General features: G+C 38.0%; 1 protein-coding gene across 3 annotated transcripts in view; it reads right to left on the reverse strand.

Annotated features, from left to right (window-relative positions):
- The window catches only part of adamts3 (ADAM metallopeptidase with thrombospondin type 1 motif, 3), a 180,808-nt gene that overhangs the window by 62,792 nt on the left and 104,342 nt on the right, over positions 1 to 13,674 (reverse strand). For all 3 annotated transcript variants that reach the window (XM_042488052.2, XM_088076380.1, XM_088076379.1), the window contains exons 8-10: positions 11,878 to 11,983; positions 3,795 to 3,938; positions 602 to 734 (exon numbers count right to left, since the gene is read on the reverse strand). In XM_042488052.2, coding sequence (XP_042343986.2) covers positions 602 to 734; positions 3,795 to 3,938; positions 11,878 to 11,983 — 383 coding nt within the window. The remainder of the gene's footprint in view (positions 1 to 601; positions 735 to 3,794; positions 3,939 to 11,877; positions 11,984 to 13,674) is intronic.

Consider the following 13,674-nt stretch of genomic DNA (forward strand, 5'->3'; position numbering starts at 1 on the left):
TATAAACTGAAGAAAATATGCTTACTATATTATCTCAATTTCTGCCTATACATCCTCCCACATGTTAAACACTAGACCTTAAAAAACTTTACTCCAAGGCGAAGAAGCAATATTTTCTGTAAGATCAAGGCTTTAATTAGCATCTATACTCCTTCCATTCATATAGATGTGACATCAATTAAAAGCAGCTGCAGATCAAGGTGATGTGGCCAGTGAAGAAGAAGAAAAGTTGTGCTGATGGCAGAATATTTATCACACATCTGCAGAGCCTAGCAGGACAGCAGGTGTGTAAAGTAAGCAGATGTCTGTTTGAAGTGCTCACTAATCTGGCATCTGGCACATACGTGTCTGCTGATGTTTAAGCCAGTTTCTGCGAAAGCCTTCATCCTCATCTCCCGCACATCTCTCTGTGAAAAGCTCATTACACATTCTTTTCTCATCTTAAGTACCATTTCTTTCTCAGCTCATTCAGAGTTAATGGAGTCTGTCTTTTCCTCTGCTGAATATCCCTCAAAGGCATGTTCATGGGGATGGCATTGACTCCGTGCAGATATACTGTAGCATCTACCTGCCAAATGGAGGTTTGAGGGTCTGTACTCACTGAGGTGCAGATCTTATAGCCCACTCCAAAGTCAAATCGACACTGCTCATCCATCGAGTAGTTGATGCCGGGGAGCTCAGGAAGCTGCGGCCAGTCGTGTTTGAAGGGGTCATCCAAGAGGCAGTCATAAGTGCTGTAAGAAAATGAAGCAAAGGTTTCAGAAACTGAACAAAGACTCAACTTTGCCATCCACATTCACACAACAGACAGACAGACAGACAGACAGACAGACAGATAGATATATAGATAGCCTTCATTGTAACAAGGGGAAATTCATTTTCACAAGGCGTGTTTCCATTACATATTTGCACAAAACTTAAGCATTATTTTCAAAATGTCTATAAAACACAGTTGCGAGATGGCTGTGTTTCCACTGGGTGATGTTTTGCGACTTCTTCTCGTGCAATAAAGTTCCAAGAAGCATGGCGATGGATGCTCAAAACATCAGCAGTTTTATTAATTGCAGCCACCGCACTAGTTGTAATTATTTCCAATCAAAGGCGACGATGGAAACCCCTTATCCATTAGAGTGGCCATGTATGAGGATTTTTTGGGAGGTGATAGTTCACAATTTCACAGAAGAATTGTGGATTCGAAAACTTCTGGATGATCTGCTCAACTTTTAAAGTTATGTGATGCAATGACACCTCTTGTGGCGCCTGCTGCATCATGCCCAAGAGCCAGTTCCTACCAACATGCGTATTGCCATAGCATCATGTGACCTATAAAAACTAAAAAAGTGTTACCATTGCAGTTTTGCAAAATATGGCTTTTTCAAATCTCCTGAAATACCACCTCATGCAAACGTAAAAACTTTTTTGTGATAAATGGGGGTTTGTTTTTTAAATTGATGTGTTTTTGATGTGTTTTTTTTTTTTTTAAGTGTCTCTGGCCAAAAAAGAATCTTTTTTAGTTTGTGGCCATATTAAAAAGATTCATCAAGAGAAATTTAAAATTGGCAAAGTACAAAATCCGAGCATCACAGTGATGAATATGGCATGACTGCTGTTGTACCAGTGAGGTTAATGCTGTAGAAATGTATATTATGTGTAATTTACCATTTGAGCCATTGTTGGAATTCAACCTCCCTGAAGGATTTTTTTCTTTGACTTTATTTGAGACCCAACTATCATTAAATACTGACATTTATTTGAGTGTTTTCATCTTTGTTCTAACCTCAGCCTCTTTGGGGTTTGGTGTTTCGTTATAAAACTGAATGTACCATCTAATTAATGAGACATCAAACCAAGAGAAAGCACTGCTTTTAAAACAGGAAAGCAAACAGACCCAACATTTAACTCCCTACAGTTTAATGTTTTATTGTTCTGTAGCTCCTTATTGCTCTCTCATTTAAACATGCACAACTTTCATACCTGAATATTCATACTGACTGCTGCAAATGTTTTTAGAGAAATTCTGTAACAAGTTTTTTTTTTTTTTTTTACCAAGAGTCATGCATTATATTTGGACAGATTTGGCTGCATGTGGCCAGAAACTGAAAATGGCTTATCTGCAGTAAGTCCCAGCTTTTTTTCCTCTTTTTTTGTTGTAGTTTCTGTCAAAGTGAGGGTACAAACGTAATTTGGATTTTAAACATTTCATATATTTAATCACAGCAGCCTTGCAGAACCAAAGTTTCCATGTTTATGAACCTACTTCATCAAACTACAGAAGCACTTTTTATATGATATATTGAGTTTTCTCTGCAATTGATCCAATTTTAATGGCCTGGGGCTGCTCTAAAAAAAAACAAAAAACAGTGTGCTGTATGGCGATTGATCGCACATTGTAATCGTCAACTCATGTATGTCTCTGTTGTAGTTCGGTGTCCACGCTCTACTGAACTCTCTCTGTAAGAAATTGATTCTTGTGCAGCTGAGTGAAAAACTCAATGTTCTGTTGGGAGATGGCATGATGCTGTTTTAGCTACAGGAGCATATTTCAAATACTGAAGTGTATCTGACAGTATCAGTGCTTTGAGAGGCATCATGAGCTTCGGCTGAAGGTCAGTGGTGTAAATTCAGGGTGAGTAAAATAGGTTTCCTAGAGAATAAAAAGTTTCTTCTTCCTTCCAATGCCTTTCTAAAAACTTCTAAAAAATGTCCTGACATATGTCCCTGCATGACAACACTGCAGCATTTAAACTCCTTAGCTCTCTAAACACCCACACAATACACACTTAACAATCTAGGCCTCAGAAAACCAGCAGCTCCCGTGTTCTGGGAGGTAAATATCCTAGTCTGGTGGCATTGAAGAGAGCATCATGGTTGCTTTAGTTCCCCGACAGAAAGGGCTGTTAAATGCATTAAAAATATCAAATTTTCAGGTGGTTTTAATGATCTGTTCACGGCACTACATTAGCTTCCGTAGTGGTACTTCTGCTGTTAGTCGTTCAAACCTAGGTTACAACTTTTTGCAGATGTCTGAGTGGGCGTTTCCATTTAAAAAACCCAGAAACTAACGCATATGGAGTCGACGCTTAAATGCAAACATAATGTAATATAGATATGTAGAGATAATTTTAACCTCCCCTGAGCTTATTTTATCAGCCTCATATATTTATTTCTATGTTAGTAAACAGGATATCTCAAAAACTGCCTCACAGATTTCAGTAAAACTCTGCAGAAAGTTTGACAGAGGGATGATGTTTTAGAGTAGATAGCGCCACCAGGTGGTAGAGTGAGTTGTTAAATGATCGGAAGGTCGGCAGTACCATCACCAGCTCCTCCAGTTAACATGTCAAAGTATCCTAGTGCAAGATACTGAACCCCAAATTTCTCCAGATGGCTGTTCCATCAGTGTGTGAGCGTGTGTGTGCGACAGCCTCCACCACCAGTGTTTTGAATGTGACATGTAGAGTGAAAGTGCTTTGAGTGGTTGAATGACTAGAAAAGCCCCATACAAGTACAGCTCCATTCACGAAGCACCTTATATTTGGCTACTGAGCTATACAGTTTTGAAAAAACTTTCTGTTGGTTCTTATTTATTTATTTATTTATTTATTTAAAGGCAGTTTTATCAACACGTCTTCCCCTGCAAATTTCGCCAATTTCACAAGAATCCAAAACAAAAATGCTTTTGCTTTGTTTTCTCATATTCCATAAGGATTTAGTAGCATTGGCTGCTAAGTTCAACGTCTAAATATGCCTATTGACGGCCACTTTTTGTGCACTGAACTGCAAACATGACTCACTGGATGTATCTCTTCAGCTCCTGTCCGCTGCACATGGACCAGTGGTATCGATGGAAGGCCGCCTGCACCAGAGGAGCCATCACGCTTCCCATCGCCGTTTCGTCCCCGCAGCGGTTGCCTTGGCCATCATGCTCCATACCCAACCTGAAGACGAAGAGACAAGCAATTATTTACAAAAATACAGGATATTAAGATGTACTAATGCCCATGGAGTTGAAAGTAAATAAGAAGCTTTTATATCATTGATTCAGAATAGAAAATCTTCTACTACCTTTCAGTGGTTAGAAATGGAAAATAACCTGATATATTTATTCAAACTAGAATTATCGCCTTACAGATGTATGCCACTGCAAACCAGTCAGTTTGTGGTTACAGTTTACATCCAGGTCTGTGAAAACACTGATGCTTCACACTAGGGCTGGGCGATATGGAAAGAAGTCTTATCACGATAATTTTTTTCATATCAGTCGATATCGATATGTTTCAAGATATACATCAAATCACTATTTCTGTCAAGCTTAAAGGTTCCCTTTGACTCCTGAGTGAAATATGAGGATATCATAACCAGTGATGCACGATAATGATTATTTCAACCGATACAGATAAACCGATAATTTCCAGCTTCTCATGGCCGATAAGATACCAACGATCAATAACTTCTTTTGTTTGTTCTCTGAGGGTATGAAAGGCTGAGATGTGGTGAGGACAGATGAATTTAATTTGTGCATTTCCATTTAAAAAAAAAGACATTTCAGACAAAAAGCTGGAAAATCTTTTTTTTTTTTTTTTTTTTAAGAAAATCATTTTCAAGCGCAAAATCAACTTCGTTTTTTTATATTTGAGGTTTTTTTGTTCCCCTTATCTTCTTAAGTCAACTAGAATTGTACAAAAATAATGCCGATAATGTTGTGATCGCTGCATATTTACATGTTGTTCTGCTTGTTGTTGGAAGGAACTTTGACAAGCACTTAAACTTTGAGACATGAGCATACTGGTTTGATTTGTTTGAAAAAAAATGAGGAAAAAGGCAATAAGTGACTTGGCAAGAAATGTCATGTAAATTCCTAGAAGAAACTTGAGTCAAATAAAGAAAACAAAGAAAACCAACATAATTTTGTAGAATGACCAATAGATAAAACAACATTATGTGATGATTTTTTAATGATTTAATGATTTTTAGCACTTATTTATTGTAACTTTTTACTAATTTCTGGCTAAGCTTTGTGTTATTTCTCATTAAGTTGCTCATTTTCCTCCTCCTATGTTTTTGAGAGAAATCCTTTTTTTCTCAGGTTTCAAAGGTTTAAAGAAGTATTTCACTGCTGGAAATTTGGAAACCTGTGTGTTTATGATAAAGTGTGTTTGTAAAGTGGAATTAGGTGTGTGTGTGAGTCTGTGCGTGTGTGTGTGTGTGTGTGTGGGCGTGCGTGTGTGTGTGTGTGTGTGTGTGTGTGTGTGTGTCCAGTAAATGCGTACTGACTCAGGCAGCAAGACCTTCTCCTGCAGGCATTTTGCTAGACGCAAGCGTTCAATTTGCTGGACTCAAGTCAGACATGAAATGGTTTCAAAATATTTAACTCAATTTTTTTGGATAATTCAAGGTATTCAAGTGGCGTGTCGACTGACTCCCAATAAGTTGTTTCATTATGATGAAGGAGTGTCCATGTGCCTTCAGCTTGAGCTGTGCTTGAGGTGGTCTTTTCATAACATTGGTGTTGTCTATAATGTGGAAAGACACATATATCTTTTTAATTAGTGCTACACATAACCAGATAAAACTGAGAAAAAGAGCAGTGGTGTTTGCTTTTCCTCAAAAGGTAGAAAACCTACAGCTACCAGAATGCACTGCGCTGCACCGGACTAATGAATGCTCCAACTGGTGGATGACACCAGCCACAACCGCATCGCCAAAGCTGGCAAAGCTATTTAGGAGTGTGCAAAACAAAATCAAAGAAGTTAACTACAGCGCTGCTAAATGGGTGGAAACTAACTGCAGACCAGTGAATCGAGAAGGACTCAGGTCTAAGTGATGTCCCCAGGTCGGCTTGTCGTGAGCAGTCACACTTCTTACCCTTGCTGGGAACATTAGTGTCACACATACAGGACCTGTATGAGTCAGAGAAAGCAACTAAACTGGAACTTTCATTTTATTCCTAATCAAGACAATCTTGTAATAATTGCTTTACCTTGTCAATATGGACTTCAAAAATGTTTTGGAAGGCAAAATAATGGAATTTTAAACATGCAATCAAAAAAACAAAAGAATTGTTTGACAGCCCTTGTCATAAGCTTACTTTGTAGTAGTACTAAAGTACTTTTTTGGTACTTTCAATCATATTCTAAGTGAAAAGAGACATTTGTTCTATAAACAATAATCTCAAACATTAAAAATTAAATGTCATGCACAAAATAAAAAGAGAAATCCAGAAAGGGCAATGGATAAAATCCTATCCCTGATGATGACTGAGATGTCTTAGAAAGTATAAGAAAAAGCTCATTAGAGTCGGGATTGTTCGGTGAGAAAACTATTTCAAAGGACATAAATTAACTTTCATACTTCAAAATGTTGTCATAATACAGAATATATAACTGAGATCAATACCGCCCGTCTTTGAAATTAATTACATATTCTATGAATTTCTTGATGCTCTGCTCTGCTTTGATGGAAAAAAGATTCACACAGATTTTAGAAGATAAAACACACACACACACACACACACACACACACACACACAAACAAACAAACACACACACACACACACACACACACACACACACACACACACACACACACACACACACACACAAACTATTTCAAACTGAAAATTATGCTGCAAACCATGTATGATGTTTTTGTTTAAATGCATAGAGTACTGATATTTTGCAAAGTAATTAGACCCAGAGGATGAAAACTTTCAAGGTCATTAATGTAACTGTTATTAATAACAACAACTAACAATGAACTGCATTAAACAACTATGAAGAAGCAGTTTATAAAGCAGACAAATGGTGCTTTCTTCTCTGTGTTTGGGCTTCAGTAATAATTATGCATAATTTGTCTTCATATTCTTTTCTTTCCAGTAGCCGCCCCTTGTTTAGTACACATTAGTATAATGCTGTACATGTTGTGAAATACAGTACATAGATAATCATAGTGTTTACGGAGATAAATATTTTCTTTTATTGAAAAACAGCATGTTGGTTTAGTCTGGATAGACAAAGAGAAAGCTAAAACGAAAGGAGGTTTGCACAGAAGCTGATGTGTTGGTTGTGCACTGCTATCTGTCCTGTGCTGTCCTTGCTCTGAATGAAAGGTCATGTGGGTATCAATAACCACTTGTGTCAGCACATGAGGCATCGATACTGTACGTTCTGGTATCTTTAACAATTAATGAAGTGTTGAAGTGCTTCTGGAGCTCCAGTGGAGCTCAGAGAAAATATCCCTTCTCTCTGCAAGTGGACTTTGTTGTGTGATGCAAATTTTCAACTCAAAATCACACATCTTAATGAACACAATAGGCATGATTTCTTTTAAGGGGCTGAGAAGCTCTGCTGTTTGTCCCTCCTGTATTTACCAATATTCTGCTCCTCCTTCTCCTTCCAAGGAAGTCTAGTCTAGTCTTCCCATGCATGAAAAACTAAACTTGGCACCATGGTCCAGTCTCGCACTACAGTAACTTCCTCAAAAGGAATCGCAGTTTGCAACTTTAAGCCCAATAGTGAAGAGACTTTTGCAAATATTAACCCATGGCAAATTATGAAGTCAGGAATCACTTTTCTTTCAGATAGCATATCTAAAGATTAAAGCAGAAATCAACTGTCAGTAGTTGAAGTGGGCAAAAAAAATGTAATATTAGTTATTTGTTTCCTAACTGACCAAACTTGAAACACCAGCTGATCAAGATCATTGGGCCAAAAATGAGCTTCTACACTCAAATTCACTTGATTTTCCATAATGTCTGCATACTTAAAATAGTTAAACATTAAAATTAAAGCATATTTTAGAATACGAGATTTCACACAGAGACTGACGGCCTCTTCTTAAATGTATTACTTGTGTTGAACTTGTTTACACGAGCAGAGTGACAGAGCAGAGAGTGACAGAGCAGAGTGTGACAGAAGTAGATTAGTTGGTGGAGATCCACAGTCATCCAGGTCATGATAACTCCAGGTGCTATATTGTAACTGGACTTGATCGAGTTTCTTGAAGGTATTTCACCTTTCATCCGAGCGGCTTCTGCAGTTCTGACAGATCAGTCGAGAGTCGCAGAGGTATGAACCATTACTGAGTCACTGAGGTCACGTGAGCTCTGTGTCTCATAGTTGTTAGGGTCACATGTGACATATTGACCCACATGATGGCCGGACTGGGATACAGAAAATAACAGACTCTGTCTCAGGTCGTGGGGTTAATAACTTCTATCTGGTCCATTAAATCCATATATAACTCACGGATGTGTCACTGTCATGTGTGATGACATGTGTTATCTCACATATGGCGGTCACAGATGTGTCTGTGTACATGAACATACTGGGAGTAAACAGCCCAACTCTTTACTGTGATTACACTAAGTCAAGATTTTCTAAAATTCATTTCAAATACATTTACACATTGACCGTTTAGTGATCTGATTCGACATGGAGAAGCCATGTTAAATATAAAGTTGTTGAGAGAGGGTAATTACACAGACATCACGTAGATGCAAGGCTGTCATAAAAAAGCACACGAGGAAAAAAGTAACCCCTGCACACAAGTTTAATGCCAGTAATGTCACGATAATAAAAATAAATTAAGAAAATGCAGACAGAGGGCTGACTTGCAGATAAATACTCCAGTACACACTTCTAATGGGTCATAAAGTAAGTGACTGATGAGAGGGATTACTTTTGTATGCGTCTATACATAGTTTTTCAGTAAAATCAGATAGTTTGTTTTACATTAAAGTAATTGAAAATCCTTTGTCAGCTTGCTCATGTGGCTAATCGCTCAGTGAAGTGGGTGTGATTTTAACTTTGTCTGTTTTGGAAAATTACAAAACTTGCTGACAAGGAAAGGTGAGTGGACAGGTGGTTTCACATGCTGTTAGAACTGAAAAACACTTGCTTTGAAACATACTAATGCCCAAAACTGACGGCAAACAAGCTAGAAATATGGTCAGATCATCTGAACACAGGTTGTTGTTGCTGTTGCTTGTTGTAAATGTTCAGTGCCACAAAAATCACATCAGAAATAACAGACTGTTTTAGGTCATGGGGTTCACAACTCCTGTCTCCTCCATTAAATCCATATAGCACTTATGGAATAACTGTCGTGTTATGACGTGTTCTCTTATATATATGGTGGTTGCAGATGATCACCACAAAAGGTTCGACGATGTACCCAGACTGAAGGTGGCTGTCAGCACATTGTGATTTGTCTGTGGGGAGTGAGCCTGAAACATTGTGTTCATGACTTTGTTGCTTTTCTCAGTGTGTCTCTTCAATGTCACCCTGTCTGCGTCTGCTGACTCTGCTGCTGATCGAATCATCGAATCAACATCTCCTCAGACTTTTCTTCTGCAGATACAAAGATTCTCCGAGGAGGCTGTTGAGTCTCTGTAAAGATATACTGTGTATATGTCTTCAACATTTTCAGAAACCTCATGTAGTGCTCATGAAATGTTTAACCCTTTAAAACCTGCATCTACATCGGTTTTCTTGTGCTGTCTTAAGATGCATTTAAGCCTTTGAAACTTGAACAAACTGGTCTGATCTCTTGTGAAAACATGGCCTCAAAAGCAATGAGCAACTTGGCAAGAAATGTCCCACAAATCATAAGAAATTAGGAAAAAAAATTTACCTGTGTGTGTGTGTGCGAAAGACAAAAATAAATTATGAGAAGATAATAATAAAAAGAGGAAAAAATGTCCATAAAACATTTTTATAATATTAATAATAATAGTTATTAATATTACTATTAAAACCTTTTTTTTTGCTTGCAGGTTTATTTTTTGTAACTTGTAACTTCATTCCATGTTTTTAAAAGAAATCAAGCACATTTTATCAGGTTTCAAATGGTTAAAACAAGATAAACTGCACGTATATAAACAGAGTGAAAGTAATTAGGCCAAATCTTTACTGTGATAAATATTACCCTTCCTATATATACGGTCACATGACTGATTTGATGAACGGTTGCCTAGAAACAAGGGCTGTCTTTGACAAAGTTTCCCCATTGTATTTTACAGCACTGCTGAAAAAATAATGATCTGATAAAAATTTATGACATCTTTCAAGTATATTTAATGTTTTATTCCTGTGCATTGAGAACAAAGCTAACTATAGTCATATTCCTTGTTTGTTTAAGCATATGGGCCAATAAAGCTGAGTCTGATTCTATTGAGTTTTCATATGTTTTTTGTTTTTTTTTTGGCGCTTTGAGTGCAACAAGCCAAGTGCAATCTCGTTTCATTATATTGGAAAGAAGGTCGATATCTTGTACGGCCGATATCTCCAACCCTCAGCAACTCACACCACAACAATCTGGATTAATAAATAGCACTGCAGGCAAGAGAACAAATGTGTATTTTTGAGGTGAATGGTCATTTTAACAGTGGAGTGCCTCTGAGTAAATGAAATACAACAAAATTCAGTGCAATATCGGGGCCCTACGTACCCTCCTTTACAGAAAACAACCTGGCCAATGGCCCTCAGGTCAAAGTTAGGACCACTTTTCTAAGGTCACTAGAAGAGTAAAATGTGGTTTACTGGTGCAGCTGTAATCCTCGTGTTTTTTTCTAAACAACAGCGCTGTTGATGGCAATGAGATATGCCTCCAAAAATGACTATATCCAATATTGTGAGAAAACAGTAATTACTGGGTCGGATATTCAAACGTGTGATTAAAATCAGCCACAAATGTGCAAAATCTTACTAACAGCATTTTAAAGATCTTTGTTCATGTCTCCGCCTCTGTCTCCTTGTCTTTGTAGACCTTAAGGTTTTTAACATTGACCCTCCTTTTCTTTGCTGCTCTTCATTTTAGAGGCTTAACTGCTGTTTTTTTCTTTCTTACATTTTTCTCTTCAAGTATTTAATCCTGAAATCGAATTGGTTCAGAGTTTCTCCTCAGTAGGAGTGTGTGTGTGTGTGTGTGTGTGTGTGTGTGTGTGTGTGTGTGTGTGTGTGTGTGTGTGTGTGTGTGTGTGTGTGTGTGTGTGTGTGTCTCTGGTTTCCACATTGTTTTTTTTGATGTTTTTTTTTCCAGGGAAAGTCTATTACTCCCTGTTTACTCGCCCCCTGGGTTTGATGCAGAGCAACAACCATGAAGTTGGAGGATTTGGTGTTGTGCTCAGGGACATTTTAACAGGATGAATCCTTGCTGTCTCAGCTGGTTGACTTTGTCAAACACCTGCTGCTCCTGCTGGAGGACACTCTGTCTCTTCCCTGCCTCCCTGCTCAGTTCATTTCCATTTTAGCAAGCCTAACAACAAGTTTTTGTAGCCCTGATAGTCAGGTTTCACCCTCTGGATGACATTCATATCTTCTGAATCTTGATATTTTAAATATTAAATGTTGAGCTCATATAAAGGTCCTGTCTTTACCCAAAACATTAGCCCTAATCTCTTAAAATATAACTGAAATAATTTTTAATCATCAGATTTCTGCCGTGCTTCCTGCTCATGTGAGGTGATTTTTTGCGTCTCTGTATGAGATACTGAGATTGAGCTTGTTGTAATCTGTTACTTTAGAAGTGAAATAGGTTTCAGGAAGTAAGGAGTGTGTGTAAGATGCATTCAAAGGTGGGGACATGAAGACAAACAGTGGCTGAGTCTTTGTATTTTTGGACATGTGCTTGATAAACAAACCCTGAAATCCAATAAACATGTTTGCTGTCACAGTGCTGAAGGCCATTCTGTGTCAAGGTTCCCCATGTGAGCTAACATAGAGATCTCAGGGACAAACAAAGCCCCACACTTTACTTATAAGGCTGTGGAGGGACAATAATGTCCCCCACATTACACAGCATCATCTTGGGAGGAGGATTATGGGAGCTCTGACGACAAACATAGACAAAGAAGGAAGAAACAAAACAAGAACTTACACATGTCCGGTCTCATGAGCCACAACAAAGGCTGAGGAGAAGCCGTCTTCATGGTTGAGGGTGCAGCTCCGGACGGGGTGGCACATTCCTGTGACCGGAGCATAACCTGAAGGACATCGGGAGAAGAGAGAAAGAAAAAGATAAGAAGAAAAATCAAGTCAAATAGACAAGTTTTTTGCTGTAATTTATCATTACGAGGTAAACGTTAAGTGTGATGGCTGTAGAATAATGACACGATCAGCGTTTAGATTGGTTTCCTATGAGACACACTTTCACTTTGCAATTCTGTCTGCTGTTAACAAAGCACTGAAAATCACCCAAAAAAATGACAGCAGCTTTTACCTCCAAAAAACAATGTCCTGTTTACTCTGGATAATCAACAGACCTTCCTATCAGCAGTTTACAGTGCCAATACTTACTCCCAAAGAAAGAGTCCCAAATGTCTGTGGGTTATTCCAGGACACGGAAAGCAGGTGCTGCTGCAGAGTTTTTTAAGATTTCATTTTTGCAATGCTTTGAGCTCCACAAAAGAAACTCCTTTTACCTGTGTTTCACAGGCAGGTATCTCAGGTCTCCTTCAAGTAGAACAGATCTGTGTGTATTTCTGTCTGTGTGTGTTATGTCGTCACATGCGCATCATGACTAATGCAGCAAAACAGGAAATGGACTACCCAAACATAGCAGGAGGGGAAGTGTTTGTCAGTGTCATGATTATTAATTCTGATTGAAATTCATATGTCTAACTGTCCCACTGTTTCCTGCTGTTCTTAATTTGTTGTATGAGTCGCCACATTGTTGCAACATGATGAATGAAGATTCATCTTTTTTGGCACCAAACTACAAATGTAGATAGATTTTACACGAAGTGAACCACATACTTTCAGGCGATGACTGACATTAGGGAATATAGATTTTGACACAGCATTGCTAATATAGATTTGGCACAGAGCCACGAGTAAATACATGTCCCGACTTCAAAATAAATTAATTGATCATGCAGACATCCAAACCATATCTTCATCAGTTGAATGCCTTGAATGAACTAATAATGAATGAATGAATGATGTCTCCTATCTCCAGAGGTTTTTTGGGGGGATTTTAAAGTTTCATCTTTAGTGTTTTAATATTTTTAGGATTCATGCTGGGTTTTCTGAAGTCTAGACAAAAAATTCATCAACATCATTGTTAATTTATGATGTTCTTAAACCTAAAAAGATATACCTATGGAACAAAATACCTATTATGAAGTCATTTTCTTTCAAACTTTTCCAAGTCTACCGCAAATATAAAAATGTATTGACTGAAAGAAATGAAACCTACAGGAACCAAAACTGTTACTGAAGTCAAATAAGAAACTCATCACATTAAATGAAGAATAAAATAAAACAGAAATTGAATGAACATTTGAAGGGAAATAAAACTCTGCTGTGCAGCATTCAGGAGGGAGAACACTCCCAGAGCTACCTCAGACAAATATATTTGACTTTTCATGTGTTATGCTTTCCCAAGAGTGCAATTTACTCTGGGAATTGGTAGCTGCACTTTCTGAAATTTAGTTTTGTCCCCTTTGCATTTACACAGTGGGTGAATCTCTTTTGGTCCAGCTGCTACACTTTAGAAGAGAACATTGTGAGTTCATAAATATCCCGGTTAGTTCATCCGATGGCCCATTTCATCGTTATTTTTACCTCAGGCCATGAGCTGCAGGAGAGAGGGACCTGGGATCATTTTAAGGACTGCAGGCTGCTACTCAGGGTCTTTCACTGCAATAAGTATCCTCACACCACAGTCCTAATA

This window comes from Plectropomus leopardus, chromosome 4, assembly GCF_026936395.1.
Source record: "Plectropomus leopardus strain MGB_pleo_1.0 chromosome 4, ASM2693639v1, whole genome shotgun sequence".
NCBI lineage: Eukaryota > Metazoa > Chordata > Actinopteri > Perciformes > Serranidae > Plectropomus > Plectropomus leopardus.